Source organism: Poecilia latipinna, unplaced genomic scaffold (assembly GCF_001443285.1).
Source record: "Poecilia latipinna isolate Pla-1442-1.1 unplaced genomic scaffold, P_latipinna-1.0 Scaffold2241, whole genome shotgun sequence".
NCBI classification, from domain to species: Eukaryota; Metazoa; Chordata; class Actinopteri; order Cyprinodontiformes; family Poeciliidae; genus Poecilia; species Poecilia latipinna.
This window is the reverse complement of record NW_015114857.1, coordinates 68,790-83,291: the sequence shown is the minus strand read 5'-3', so window position 1 is coordinate 83,291 and position 14,502 is coordinate 68,790. Positions and strand designations below refer to the sequence as shown.

Here is a 14,502-nt window from a genome sequence, read left to right as displayed (position 1 = left end):
TTTCCATACCCAAAGGGAACCCAAAAAAAAAAAAAAACATCAAAAAATTAAATAAAATAAAAAAATTAAAAAAAAAAAAAAAAAAAAAAAAAAAAAAAAAAAGAGAGAGAGACCTGCATCCTATTTTGATTCACTAAACACAGTAAAGTATTTCAAGTTATTATTACAGGATTATGATTTGCAACTAATCAAAACCAAAAACTCAGTTTCACAAAATATTGAAATTATACATAAGACCAATAAGGAGTAGTCTGAGTATAGAAATGTTATGTTTTTGCATACATAATATGTGAAACACTGTTGAGAGGCTTCTGTCTTGGTAATTATCCCACATACAATAATAGAGATTTTTTTTATAATAAAGGTGAACAGCACCTTTATTGTAAAAGTAAATTTATTTATATAGAGTGGAGAGGCACATAATTAAAGCTGCCTGTGCGAGGTGAAGTTTTCACAGTCAGTGAACATTTAGGGGGGCCATCTGCTTGTGTTCTCTGTTTTATCAAGTCCAAAGACAACAAATGTAAGAGAGCCCTTCATACTTCTCTCTGCTGGCACGCTTTATGAGAAAAGGCTTGCCAGCAGAAGCCGGTAGGACTTGGCTTCTGCCTACTCTGCCAAAAGTAGCCATGGTGTTACCATGGCTACTTTTTACCATGGCTACATTTGTTGGCAAACTCACCTGGAGCACAATAACAGAGACACCGGACCTAACAAACCAGATAAACTGATGCTTGCCACAAGATGATCACCCTGATCCCTGCCACACCGAATCGGTGGAGTTATTCATGGAGGAATAACTCGAGTATTAAGCTCATAGCACATGAGCATACTAATCTCGAGGAAAATGCTTTGGTGTTTAAATGTATTTTTGCTGAGAAACTGAATATGGAGTTTTTACTAGCTCTAAGCCATAATTGTCAAAACTGGTCATAAAAAACTAAATTACATTAGTCTGAGTGTAATAAACATATGTATTATATGAGTTGAATTACTATGAACTTTTGTAGGATGTTTGAATTTATTTAGAGTAGTTTCATTTTTTTTAAGGGAAGATGCATCAGTTAGTTTCTCATTATGGCAGATTGTGTCTCTGCAGCAGCAAGAAGCTGAATGTGTTCAGTAAAAACTCACAAATAAGCAAGGTCCCTTTTGTCTCTTGTCTTTATTTGACATTTGTGATCTGTTTCCATCATCATAAGATATCAGTGTTTCATGAATACATATGTTGAAACTCATTTAAGTCCCAGCTGGTGTCCCACTGCTGGATGGCATCTGGTCGTTTATGATGCGCTGATTATGTTAATAGTGTCAACGTTAATAACTTTATTTTTCCCACTTTCAGGGTGCAGCTGGGATGCTTGGTACTTCCGACCTGGTAGGGAATTGTTTCATACAAAAACATGTGGAGGTAATTTCTTTGCACATGGTGCCTGGCGTAACGACTGACTGACTTATTTTGGTATTTAGTGTCCAAACTCTTGTCCACCTGGCACCCCTGGGCATCCTGGTCTACCTGGTATGAAGGTGAGGTTGTTTGCTTCTCTTCTAAAATCAATCCATCAAAAATCATTACTAGTTTAATTGAGCTTTCTGGGATGTTTCCAGGGTCACAAAGGCGTGAAAGGTGAAGCAGGAGAACCTGGGAAACAGGGACACAAGGTAAAAAAAACAAAAAACGTTTACAGCAAAGAAAAGGTTGAAATTTCTCACTGTTTTTACATATTAATCAAAATTGCATCTTTTACCACTAGAAAATACTAATTCTCAGTTAGCATTGCTCCACATAAAAAAAAAAAAACGCATTAAAAACCTGTTTGTTACTTTTTAGAAACCTTTTACAGATGCTGCTTTGTTTAAAACAGCAGGGATGCGAGCATTTGTGTAATTCCTCCGACTTTTTGCAGTTCGGAAAGGATAACTTATTTGAAATGATGTGCAAGCATGGCAATGCCCACCTGTTAATGTTCCTGTGCACCATATAAATGGAAATGAGTCTGGTCCCATCTTCTGTTATCTCCCTCATGCTCTGGAATATAATTTACTGCCAGTCGACTCTCCCTCTCAGATGCAATTTTCATACTTGCTGTCACATATACGAAGATATGCTGAATATGTACAACGACCAAGAAAACACACCAGCTGTTTAAGTGTGAAGGTATATTATTCAAATGGAGAATCATTCTGAGATGTATTTACTGTGTTGTGAAAAACTGATTGCCCTGTTTTTGTCACAAATAAATGTTTCAGATCATTAAATACATTTTAATATGCCAAGTTAATGACCGGGGTAAATGTAAAATGCAATGATTTTGGCTTTGGAGCTCCAGCGGACCACAGCGAGAAGTGGCCCATCTCCAATTGTGCATCGAAGGGTCATGCAAGAGGTCAGAAAGAACCCAGAACTGAATCTCAACTGGGCTTCACCTGCCTTAGTATAGGCCAGTGTTTGTGGTTCAAAAGTAAGAAAACATCTGTGCAAATATGCCCTCCATGAAAGTTTTACTAGGTCAACACTTCCATGGAGGCCCATGGAAGTGTTGACCTAGTAACAACCAAAAAAAAACAAAAAAAAAAAACAAAACAGTTTGCCTAAAAGAACACAAAGACCCATCTCACAATGGCTAAAAGTATTTCTAATGATAATACCTTTATTATCATTAGAAATAATGATAATAGATCATTATTACCCCCATGTAACATTTTTTCCATGCGAAAAAAATGTGTGGACTATGAGAAGTGTTCATAGATCTGGTGCATAGCTAACACAGCATTTCAGAAAAAAAAGATCTTCATACTAACTGTCAAACATGTAGAAAGTAGTGTGAAGGTCTAAGTCTGGATTGCTGCTTCAGGCCCTGCACAACATGTCTTCCTTGATGCACCAATGAATTCTGCTCCCTACTAGAAAATCCTGAAGGACACTCTGTGACCGTCAGTTCATGACCTTCAGCTTGACTGGACTTCAGTTCTGAAGCAGGACAATGATCCATAGAACAGCAGCAAGTCTTGCTGGAGCACACAAATGGAAACCAGAGCAAGCTCTAAAGCACTGCTGCTGGCCACACTTACCTCAATTAAACTCAGTGTTTAAGGTTTCAGAATAGCAAACTATCCACTAGGTCACTCCGAAACTTTTAGGAGTTTGGTGGGGTTCTGAAATAACCTATTTCACGAATAGAAAAGAACAGTACAGAACAGAAAATTGCCCATGTTTCACTAAAATACAACTCAAAATAATAACAGTTTTAACTGTTGTGGTGCTGGGTTATTTTTGAGTCTACTTGATTGGCCATTTGCGCTCTCCTGGAAAGGGTCACCACTGTTTTATGTTTTCTTCTGTTTGTATTTAATGGGTCTCACTGTGCTTTGCTGGTGTCCCAAATGTTTAGAAACTGCTTCTTTATGCTTTGCAGACTAATAAATGCCAGAGACTTTGCTTCTCATCTATTATATAACTTGTTTTTGAGCGTCAAGTGTTGTTTTTTTTTTTTAGCTCTATTAGTCAACTTTATGTTGCCAGACAGATCCTGCTGAAGTGATTCTGTCTTTTAGGTCTGGCTGTAATTACACCTGATAGAGATGAATAAGCTCCGTTGAATTTTGCTTATTAAATTAAGCTTTATAATTACTATTATTATTATTATTATTATTATTATTATTATTATTATTATTATTATTATTATTATTATTATTATTATTCAATTCAAATACAGTTATTACAGTAAATTCATAATCCTACAACAGGTGCAATTTATCTTTTACATATTTTCTTTTTTCTTATTAATAAGTGGAACCATCATTTGAAACCTTGATTTTTGTATTTATTCAAGTTGTCTGCCTCATTGTAATTTTTTTTGTGAGTAAAATAGGAAAAAATAAATAAAATAAAGGATGTTCTCAGCAGTATTGTTAACAACATATTAAGTATATGCTAAAAAATTAAGCGCTGCTTCCAATCATTTCTATGTGTTTCTGTATACAGTTGTTATTTAAGGCCTTTAGAGCTGTTTACCTTTTATTCTATCCTACACTACAGAAACAGATAGGACACCTCACCCCCAAGAAACACAAGGGTCAATATGTAAAAACATAGGACAACAGTCTCTAACATTTTATGCTGGCAACCCTTTAATGATAGTTTGATTTGTACTAGTTAAAATTCACTCCCCTCACTAGTACAAATTCAAAATTTGTACTAGTGAATTTTAACTAGTACAATTTTTTTTCTTCATTTTTTAGACATCCCTCTCATCCCAACATTTGCTTATAAAAGCAAAAAAAAAAAAAAAAAGTTCATAACAAGAAAAAATTAGGAAAACTCCGGGCATGAAGCACAGTTTCTCCAAATGTAAGAGCGTCCTCTTGTTACCTCTGATGCAGAATAGGGAATTATTTGTAATGATTATTTTCCTTTGGAACAATTTGTCTCACAATTTGTATTTAAATGCTTTTTCACTCATGCAATCCACTAGGAAATGTGCATGAGACCTTTATTTAGAGTGGCAGCCTCTCTGTGTAATTAACACACAGCAAATAAGGTCAGCATCTCGCTGGAAAAGAGACTGATGGAACGTCAGTCCTAATCAGACTAGAGGATTCACTCTTAGTTAGGGCTGCTGCTCATCGTTTCGTCTCATTAAGGTCATTCTGTTTTTCGTCTGTCGTTTTTTTTCTTTTCTCCTTCTTTTGTTTGCTCAGGGTGAGGAAGGAGACCAGGGAGGTCCAGGAGACGTTGGGTCCCAGGGTCCAGCGGTGAGATAATGTCTCTATTACATGACATTAGGTGGTATTTACTTTTGGAATCAGAGTTTAATCTCATCCTCTTCCTACGGACGCTCCTGTTTGATCCAACTGTTATTTTAGGGCCCACAGGGAATACGTGGAGCCACGGGAATGATGGGCCCCAAGGGGGAAATAGTAAGTCTTTTGAATTACAATTAGGCTAGTTGTGCTCGTCAACTTTCCTAATTACTTCTAATTACACAATTACCTTCATTTATTAAAAAAAAAATAAATCGTTGTTTTGCCGCAGGGAGCTCGAGGTCCTGACGGAGATCCAGGTCCACAGGGAGTTGCGGGGGCGACTGTAAGCCCGTCAGTCAGAACACGTCTATGTACGCGTGTGTCAGCTGTGTATTACACGTTTTGACCTCTTATTTCAGGGAGACAGGGGTCAAAGAGGAGTGATGGGGGAACCTGGGATTAAAGGTGAAATGGTTAGTGGGTAAATCTTGACATCGCAGACACAAATAAATCAGAGGTATAAGATTGTTCTGGAAACCGGGGTGCTGTTTGTCATTTAGGGTGCTTTAGGGCCACGGGGGATCACAGGGCTTCCAGGTCCAAAAGGAGAAGCTGTAAGTCTCTGATCATTGCTGAATAATCCTTCACTAGTCTCAGATACATTGTCCTAAGTGACGCATATTTTAATGTATTCTCTTTACACTCAGGGATTACCCGGTGTTGACGGCCGTGATGGCATTCCTGGGCTGCCGGGTGCAAAGGTGGAGAGTGATTTGCGCTGTTTCACTGATCATTTTACATGCCTCAGTCATTCACATGAAGGCATTGCTTAGAACTTTATTTAACATTCAGAAGCTGAGGCAGCTGAGACTTTTTTTCCCCCTCCATGTTTCGCTGCAGGGAAACATCGGCAGGCCGGGCGTTCCTGGAGAGATTGGACTTCAGGGGCTTCCTGTGAGTTTGACCCTTGACCTCAAACTGTTGTGGCTGACTGTAATTGGACTGAAACTCAGTGAACTTTTTCGGTGCACTTTAAAGCATCGAAGCTCATGGCTTCTGCACAGCAGGACTCAGTTTGCCTCCTGCCTTTGAGTGACTTGAAACTCGCTAATAAATGCTTTTGCATCTTACATTTTTGAACAGCGTAGGTTTCAGAGCCAAGCCTCTGAGAAGATACAGAAAAAAAAATATGTAGTGCCTTTTGATTTGTCTGATACAAGGAAATAATGGCTATCGATTTATAACATAGCTGACATAAACAACCTTATGAATGATTTTAATTTCCATCCCTTTGCAAAAGCAGTGAAATGTAATTCTTTTTTACTAGGATATTATGTGTTCTACTAACACAAACTAATTGTGTACATTTGTTTGGAACCCCCTTTACTCCAAATCCATTTAATATAATCTACTGCAAATCATTTACAAAACATTGTGAAGGCCAAGAGAGGCACCAAACATAGGTTGGTTTTCATTTAATGTCATCTGTTCCGTGATATACTATTTGTCTCTCTTGTTAGGTTAAAATTACATTTTGAAAAATTTCACAACATGCTTTTTGTTGTCAGGGTTTGCCTGGAACACCTGGACCAAAAGGGTTGAGTGGCCCAAAGGTTAATTGCTCTATCAATTAATAGCAATAATTGTTTTTTTTTTTTTGGTCATCAAAAACATGAAAGCTGATTTATTTATTTCCAATCAGGGAGATGCTGGGAAGCCTGGGTTTCCTGGGTCATTGGGATCAGCTGGAAAACAAGTAAGTGTGAGCAGAAACATTCTGAAACTTCAGCATGGTTAGAGTCTTTTTTGCATCATTTTACTGTTACGCCACAGGGTGAAAGGGGAGAACAGGGAGAAGTGGGACCCATCGGACCCATCGGTGAGCCTGTGAGTGTTTCTTCCTGATTCAACTTCAAGCATTTAGTCAAGGACTTGATGAAATTAGCTGGGCTTCTTTGGACCGAAAACTTTTTGCCTACTTGCTGTTTTATTTGTCACACTTGCATGTTGAATTAGGCTGTGCTGAGGAACAGTCTTCTTCAGGAAGTCCATCTCTGAGTGAGCAACTCAAAGTATCCACTAAAAATTTAACTGAAAATCTGTGGCCAGACCTTAAAAAATGTTCGCGTTCAAAGGCATCTGATGCGACCGAACAGAAACAAATCAACAAACAGTAACGGGCCAAAGATCCTCCACAGTGATGTAAGAGTAATCGTTATTAGGAAAATACATCCTCTGGGTTATCTGCTCTGGTGATCAAGGTCTAAAATGTTTTAATGTTTGATTATCTGAAAAGTTGAAGTGGGACAAAAAATACAGCCAAATCTTTGGACGTATTACTGGATTTCATTTTGACCTGGCTGTAGTAAAACAGAATGGAGTGGAGCTAATACGTCAGATTTTTTTATTTTTTATTTTCTCATGCATTGAACTTAACTTCTCCTGACCTCTTCATTGTGTTTTCGTTTTGCTCTTAGGGCAATCCTGGAGAGCAAGGTCCTGTAGGTCCAGCTGGCAAGCCAGGTGCAAGGGTGAGTCATAAAACACAAACTGAAGAACATGAATACATATCTAGATTGATGAAATGTAATAAATTACATATTAGCTTAATGTGTATATATGTAGCTTTATCTTGAATAATTCAGCATCCTTCAGCAAAAGGGACCATACAATAACTGATGTTACAGAAAAACCATAGAAAGACTCGTAACACTGTGACACATCTCACACATTCCTGATACCTTAAATGAAGGAAGTTTACAAGAGGAAAACGTCGGGAGTCTTTCGGGCAGCTCATTGTTTCTCAGGAATTTCTAGGAGAATACTCCAAGACTGGATCTCACATGGGGTCTATTTTCACAGTAAGGGGAGACTAAGCAGCAGGCTGAAAGAGCTCTCTGTCTCCTCTGCATTCCTCTGTTGGTCGGTGATCAAAGGCAGAGCGGCACACAGAAACATACCTGAGAAAATCCTGATCTTATAGTTTAAAATAACGTTCACCCTGCGCTCATGTAACTGACACAAAGCAAACTTCACCCTTACGTTCAAATGATGGTTCATCGTAATAATCTAGCCTTTTGTTTTACCCTTTGATTGCAATATTTCAAATCCTGCTGATGTCATTCTGTTCATTAGATTTTTTTTTTTTTTAATTACAGGGACCAAAAGGTGATCCTGGTCTTCCTGGTCTCCCAGGGCCCCCAGGCCTGCCTGGAGTGAAGGGAGAAAGGGTAAGAAACGAGGACATAATCATTAAAGAGCAGCTGTATAACACCAGTCAGCGAATCGCGACATATATAAACATAAACAAAGCCTTATGTTTTGAATTTTCACTTTTGCATTCTGGATTGACTGGGTAACCCCTTCAATGTGTTAATTACAGGGTGAGCGTGGAGAAGCAGGACCCAAAGGAGAACAAGTACAAAAAAAAACAAAAAAACACATCAATGCCAACAACAAAGTGTTCGAGCTTTACATAAATTAATACACAGCCTTTACTTTGACAGGGGGCTCAAGGTGATGAGGGAAATCCTGGAGAGCTAGGGGAACTTGTAAGTTCTTACCTGTCTGCAAACAACAATCAGAATGTTTTTTTTTTTTTTTGGTTGCACCAGAGCACATTATTAAGTTTCAATGATGTCACAGGGAGATGCTGGGGAATCTGGACCAAAAGGAGAGGTGGGTCCCTGTTTCTATAGATGCCAATAAAGTTGAGCAGTTTTTTAATATTTGTGTGGTGATTAAATGATTTACTCACAGGCTGGTATTCCTGGTGAACCTGGCAAAAGGGGTCCTGAGGGAAGTCGAGGCCAGCCTGGCATCGAGGGCCCCCCTGGCACACCTGGACCACGAGGCATGCAGGGGAACAGAGGTCCTCGGGGGGTCCGAGGGTCTCAGGGGCCTGCGGTAGGTCAGAAACAGAAAACACAAGTAATTCAGAAAATATAACACCTATAAACATGAGGATGTCCCCCCTCCACCCTCAGAGAAGTGTCAAAGATCAGATTTTTGAAGCCTGGAGGATGTCTGAGTTTTATTCTTACTCATTGCTTTTCTGATTCTGAATTAAACTATAAATATGCTTCATTTCTTGAAATAGGAAAGACACAAAAACTTACCGTCTGAGCAGGTCAGGTGTGAACTGATCTTCAAAAGTAGAAAGTAGCTTCAAGATAATTGTTACTTCACCTGAAAAACTAGAATTGTGATGAGGACTGATTGCGTAAAAAGAAAATCTTCAAAGCTAGTTTCCTGTGTTGCATTACGATATTTCAATGAAATGTACATTTTTAAGGCGTTCTATGCATCTAAGGGTGGCAGTAAATGTGAAGGATGAAACAAGGAATTTTCCTCCGTAGAATCAATTTTTGGATTTAATGATGGTTTTTTTTTTTTTTTTTTTTTTTTTTTTTTTTTTTTAACCCGGGTTTTTTAAACTTAATATTAAGATGTCACAGGTTGATTTCCAGATAAGGGTGATTTATAGAACAGCTGATAAATGCATCACTTTTTATTACATTTGCTCACAAGGCAAGAGTTAAGAAAACCACAATTTGTATCACCACTTGTTACCTAAAGCTACTTTTACTTTTCACAGAAAATCTTAATGAGCATTAATTAAAAAAAAAAAAATCTTAAACCCTTAATTACTTTTAAAGGCCTCAACAAATGAGCCTACAGTGAAATGAGACTTACAGATACCCAAAGACGTTTATAGTGCAGCTTCATAGGAAATATGGCACTGTTTGCCTCCAGTGAAGCTCCATTAAACTAGTTTTAAGCTACTGCTGTTCCCTGTCCATTAAATGCATCACATCTAAGAAGCTCCACCATTTCCAGTCTATAAAAAAAAAAAAACATCAATGAACACTTTTTTGAGTTTAACACAAATTAAATTAAGTTTGAATCAGCAGGTCAAGCATAAATTGAAACCAGAAAAAGAGCAAAGAGGTGAACATACAGCACAATACAATGAAGAATTGTCCCGGCCTCCTCAATGACTCACGAAAAATTGGAACTGTGGCACCTTCTGCAAAGGGCCTGTGACGTGATGAACAGTGTTTGGGAGTCATCGCTCCTATAGCTCCACTTTCATCCTTCACTGGAATATAAAACGAGGAATAAAGCTTTGGGATAGAAGCGATGGGTTTATCTCATATGGAAAAGGACAGGGGCAAATTCTAAGCACATACAGTCAGGTAGTTTGAAACAACAGGGATTATATCAAACTTTGTTTAAAGTGAGTCGTCTCGTGTTTGGCTTTACTTGCCTGCAGCCGAAACAAAACAAACAAACAAAAAAAAACCCTGCATACCCCCTGAATGCTATATAAAATCTGTGAAGTGTTTTTGTTTTCAACGTTTCTGATTCGGACACAGGGACAAAAAGAAGCCCTTTTCTTTTATTAATGAGAAATAGATTTAATTTTCTTCACCCGTTTAGTCTTTCAGCTAAAGCGAACGGCATCATGGAGTCTGCGTCTCAGGCACTGAGATGAAAGCCATTCCAATATATATATATATTTTTTCATTTATAGGGCAAGGAGCCCAGCGATCAGCACATCAAGCAAGTCTGCATGCGAGTTATGCAAGGTAAGAGAAGAAAAGAAAGGAAAAGCAAAGCTTTTGACCCCATTTATTATTCCCTTGTGTCCCATTTCATGGCTGTAATGTTTCTCATTACCACCTTAAAGTGTCGTTTCATTGATCAGGGCTGTCGCTGGATGGTCTGTGGTTAAAAAAAAACCGGAGGGTCCTATAACAAAAACATGAAATAAGCTTCAGCCTTTGTTCATGTGATGGATGAAAGCATCCTTCTCCGAGCCCTTCGAAATGTTTCACTGAAGTCACAACATCTGCTCTCTTCATTCTTCTGCTCTTACATCTTCACAACTCATCTCCTGCTCTCATGACTTTTTTATACCCGCCGCGTTGAAAAATTAATCTCACCTCCAGGAGACCTGCTCTTCCCCGCTCCGAGCAAAGTCAGCCTGGAAAGGAAATCTGAAGAAAAGGAGCAGCCGAGCTGCTTCTGCGGCATGAATCTCCTTCAGACGCAAGAAAACCGAAATCTAGATAAAAAAAAAAGACAAAAAGCAACAGGAGATTAATTTTAGTTCGTTGGCACTGTGGGCTTAAAGTTTCTGTTTTGTATAGCTGTAAATGAAGAGTATTATTTCTGTTTGGCTCAGCTTAGTGATGCTTATTTTGTTTTCTTTAAAAAAAAAAAAAAGCTGAACAACAGAAGAGGCTCAAGGGATATTATGACCATGGTTTCACCTCACTTAAATTCAGTGTTCAAGACATGCAGGAGACATTGCATAATCTCCGCAACATGCATTGCTTTGAGCTGTCAGAAATAAGCCATGTGAGCTTCCTGCATTATTTATTACGATATGTTATGTGCTTAGAGTTCCCTTCATAGCTACGAGCTGCGAACGAGCTTTCATGCTGATAATCGTCTTCTTTATTTTGTACCTAAACAGAGCAGCTGGCTCAGTTAGCTGCTAGTCTAAGGAGGCCAGAGTCTGGCATTGCAGGTTTACCGGGAAAACCTGGCCCTCCTGGGTCTCCGGGACCCCCAGGAGACAACGGTTTTCCAGGGCAAGCTGGAGCAAGGGGCCTTCCAGGACTCAAAGGACCACCAGGGCCAATGGGAAATAAAGGTCCCAAAGGTACTAAATGTTTTGGCCGTGTTCTCTTTTAAAAGGGTCAAACTTGGTCAAATGTGACAGGAGACAGTGGAACAACTTGTATAACCGCCGCTTTGACTAATCTGCTGCAGGTGACATGGGAGATAGAGGTTCCAGAGGGCCCACTGTACGGGGACCTAAAGGCCAGTCAGGACCTCCTGGGCTTCCAGGTAGGTATATATTTATGATGTTGTAGTTCAGGTCAGTCAGGTTGGATCTTTCAATGTCGATCTGACGTCTTGCCTCAGATTCTTAATTAGATTTAGATCTGGACTTTGACTGGGCCAGTATTAACATATGAATATCCTTTGATCCAAATCATGCCACTGCAGCTCTGGCTCCTATTATAGAGCCGTTGTCCTGCTAGAGGGTGGACAGACCTGCTACCTCAGCAGGACTCAGGACTGTCCTAAATTTAGTTGTGTCCATCTTCCCATCAAAGCTGACCAGTCTCTCTTTCCCTTCTGAGGAATGATGCTGCCACTGTTTAATTTTTCAGAGGACTAGAAACCACATAGAATTTTCCACATAGGTGAAAAAGTTTGGTTTTGCTTTCATAATGACTTTCATGTTAGTCGTCCTGAGTCTTGATCTCTACAGATCCTCCAGAGTTATCAGGAGCCTCTTGGCTGCCTCCCTGCTTGATGCTCTCTTGGTGGGTTGGGTTACCAACCCGTTTACATTTTTAGACAATGATAGTGAAAACATTTGGAAATTATGGACGAATTAATGTGAAAATGTTGGCCGATATTGAAGTTGATATTATGACCTACAACCAAAATTCACCAAAATATATGTGATATATATTTCACTACTATATGTATAATATGATCCTCCAGAACCAAATGGCAATGAGTTTTATCTATTGGACCGATACTGATATTTTAAAAGATGACAAATATCGTTTGATACCATTGTCAGAGCTGATATATTTTTATCCTTCACAAATTTGTACTACTTTGTGATAGTCTATCACATTAAAACTCAATACAACATATTGAATTTTGTAGAGCTGTGTCAAACGTTTAAAGGGTATGAATACTTTTGCATAGCACCATAGAATCCTAAACACCAAAAAATTAAAAATTAAAAAAATTAATTGATGGTATATAAACATTTGGATCCGATACAAATTAATAATCTCTTTAAAGTTGAACCTGCAATTTTAACTCGCCCATTTTGTAATCACAGGAGAGCCAGGGAAACCTGGGTATGGTCAAGATGGTCAGGATGGGCAGAGGGGACCTCCTGGCGTGCCAGGACAGCCTGGCGTGCCTGGTCCTCCTGGTCCAGCCGGCCTGAACGGCTACTGTGACCCGTCAGCCTGCAACCTCCAGGCAGGAGCTGTCCAGCAGTCTCTGGATGTGAAGGGACCTGCAGGGAACTAAGAGCCACTCTGGCAGAGACACAAAGACTGCTGGATTATCTCCCCGAGCACACAGCATTTGTCACGCTCTCCTCCCAGGGGCCGTCGTCGCCGTGGTGTCTTTGATACATTAACCTCTTTGTGTGAGCATGTTTCCTGCCAATAACATCTCCATCAAAAGGAGTCATCATCTTTGAGTTGTGAAAAAAAAAAAAGGGCTTGTTTCGTTTTGCTTTTCTGGATGAGAGGTGATTAAATAAACCCAGAACTGGGCTCACCTCTCTAAATGAAATGATCAAAAAATATATATTGTTTATCCCATTTTCCTTTTATCCCATCCTCTCTTTATGTGCCTCGTTTTGAGATTTCTCTTCCCGTTTCACACAGAACAGCTCACATAATCCCCCAGTGCCAATCAGCTTATTGTGATTTTGCGTCATTTTCTCTTATGATGTCGTCTTTGTCAAAGGACAATCAAAGGCGAATCTGCTAAAAGTCCAAACATCTGATTTCCTGCCTGACTGCTTTATGAGCCAATAAAACAGAGAGAGGCTGAAAATCTCATAAAGTCACACTGACTTTAGTACATTTTGTAAATCTGTAAATTGTGAAAAGTGGTTAATTATATTTCCTACAAAAAATAACTCCTGATGTGAGACTTTGCTTCATTGTACAGAATAACAGGATGCATCTGTTCATGAATGAGAATAGATTTTGCCAGTGAGAAAAATGTGCAATAGTCTAACAAATAAATATCACATGAAGTTTTTTTTAAAAAAATATTATTATTTATTTGGTACACTGATAATCTTTACATTTTCAGAAGTATCTCAAAATGCATTTCAAATGAAGAATACAAATAAAATAAAAGTCAAATAATTCTGAGATGATTAAAAACGTGTCATCAGCAATCCTTTCTTTTAAAGGCAAACACATGTGTGAATTGTTTCACTCAAAGTGGGCTTTATTTCTCCCCATCCCCGTACATATAATAACATAGACTTACACCTTGTAACACCACACACACCTGTGTCCTGTTTTTAGGACTGGCATGGTGAGTTCAGGAATAATAACTCAGGTTTATGTGTATTGTGTTTTGATTTCCTGCAGCAGTTCAAAATCATGCAAGTAAGGTTGATTGATGCTTCAAAATGTACTTTAACACTGAATGAGTATGTGTCTATAGTCATTTATCTCATTTGTCCACGTCTGCGTGTGTGTTTGTGTGCCTTGACAGCAACCTTCACCTACAGCTGTAGGTTATATAGCTAGATGTTTTCCCATTCTTCAGTGATGTTACAGTTTTGTTGTTTTGTGGCTTTATGGCTTTCAGTTCACTTCATAGAATGAACAGATTTAAACATGTGGAACAGAGAACCCATCTTAAAGAGCAGACATCATACGTTTTACAACTTATTCTTTTCGGTTGTGTTCAGTCTTGCAATAATGTTATTTATTTACATGAATGAGAAATATGTAGAAAGCATGAAGGCAGCCCAGAACCTAGCTGTAGCTAAAAACGGCCAGTAAAAGTGATAATAATAGAACAAACTCAGGAATTGGTGCAATAAAACAACAGCCACTAATGGCAAAAGAGGTAATAGCAAATGTAAAACTGCAGTTTGAATTCATAAATCGATGACTTAAATTGCTGTAACAACTGGGAGATGTAAGCCAGGAAAAAAACTGTCTGAGCACA

General features: G+C 38.7%; 1 protein-coding gene across 4 annotated transcripts in view; it reads left to right on the top strand.

Moving 5' to 3' along the window:
* Positions 1 to 13,408, top strand: part of col9a1b (collagen, type IX, alpha 1b) — a 22,704-nt gene extending 9,296 nt beyond the window's left edge. For all 4 annotated transcript variants that reach the window (XM_015018177.1, XM_015018179.1, XM_015018178.1 and 1 more), the window contains 23 exons: positions 1,346 to 1,378; positions 1,471 to 1,527; positions 1,609 to 1,662; positions 4,702 to 4,755; positions 4,867 to 4,920; positions 5,036 to 5,089; positions 5,166 to 5,219; positions 5,307 to 5,360; positions 5,454 to 5,507; positions 5,647 to 5,700; positions 6,315 to 6,359; positions 6,449 to 6,502; positions 6,580 to 6,633; positions 7,224 to 7,277; positions 7,905 to 7,976; positions 8,129 to 8,164; positions 8,253 to 8,297; positions 8,392 to 8,424; positions 8,506 to 8,652; positions 10,283 to 10,337; positions 11,231 to 11,419; positions 11,530 to 11,607; positions 12,629 to 13,408. In XM_015018177.1, the coding sequence (XP_014873663.1) occupies positions 1,346 to 1,378; positions 1,471 to 1,527; positions 1,609 to 1,662; positions 4,702 to 4,755; positions 4,867 to 4,920; positions 5,036 to 5,089; positions 5,166 to 5,219; positions 5,307 to 5,360; positions 5,454 to 5,507; positions 5,647 to 5,700; positions 6,315 to 6,359; positions 6,449 to 6,502; positions 6,580 to 6,633; positions 7,224 to 7,277; positions 7,905 to 7,976; positions 8,129 to 8,164; positions 8,253 to 8,297; positions 8,392 to 8,424; positions 8,506 to 8,652; positions 10,283 to 10,337; positions 11,231 to 11,419; positions 11,530 to 11,607; positions 12,629 to 12,825 (1,581 nt within the window). In that variant the 3' untranslated portion in view covers positions 12,826 to 13,408. The remainder of the gene's footprint in view (positions 1 to 1,345; positions 1,379 to 1,470; positions 1,528 to 1,608; positions 1,663 to 4,701; positions 4,756 to 4,866; positions 4,921 to 5,035; positions 5,090 to 5,165; positions 5,220 to 5,306; positions 5,361 to 5,453; positions 5,508 to 5,646; positions 5,701 to 6,314; positions 6,360 to 6,448; positions 6,503 to 6,579; positions 6,634 to 7,223; positions 7,278 to 7,904; positions 7,977 to 8,128; positions 8,165 to 8,252; positions 8,298 to 8,391; positions 8,425 to 8,505; positions 8,653 to 10,282; positions 10,338 to 11,230; positions 11,420 to 11,529; positions 11,608 to 12,628) is intronic.
* The last annotated feature ends 1,094 nt before the right edge of the window (positions 13,409 to 14,502 follow it).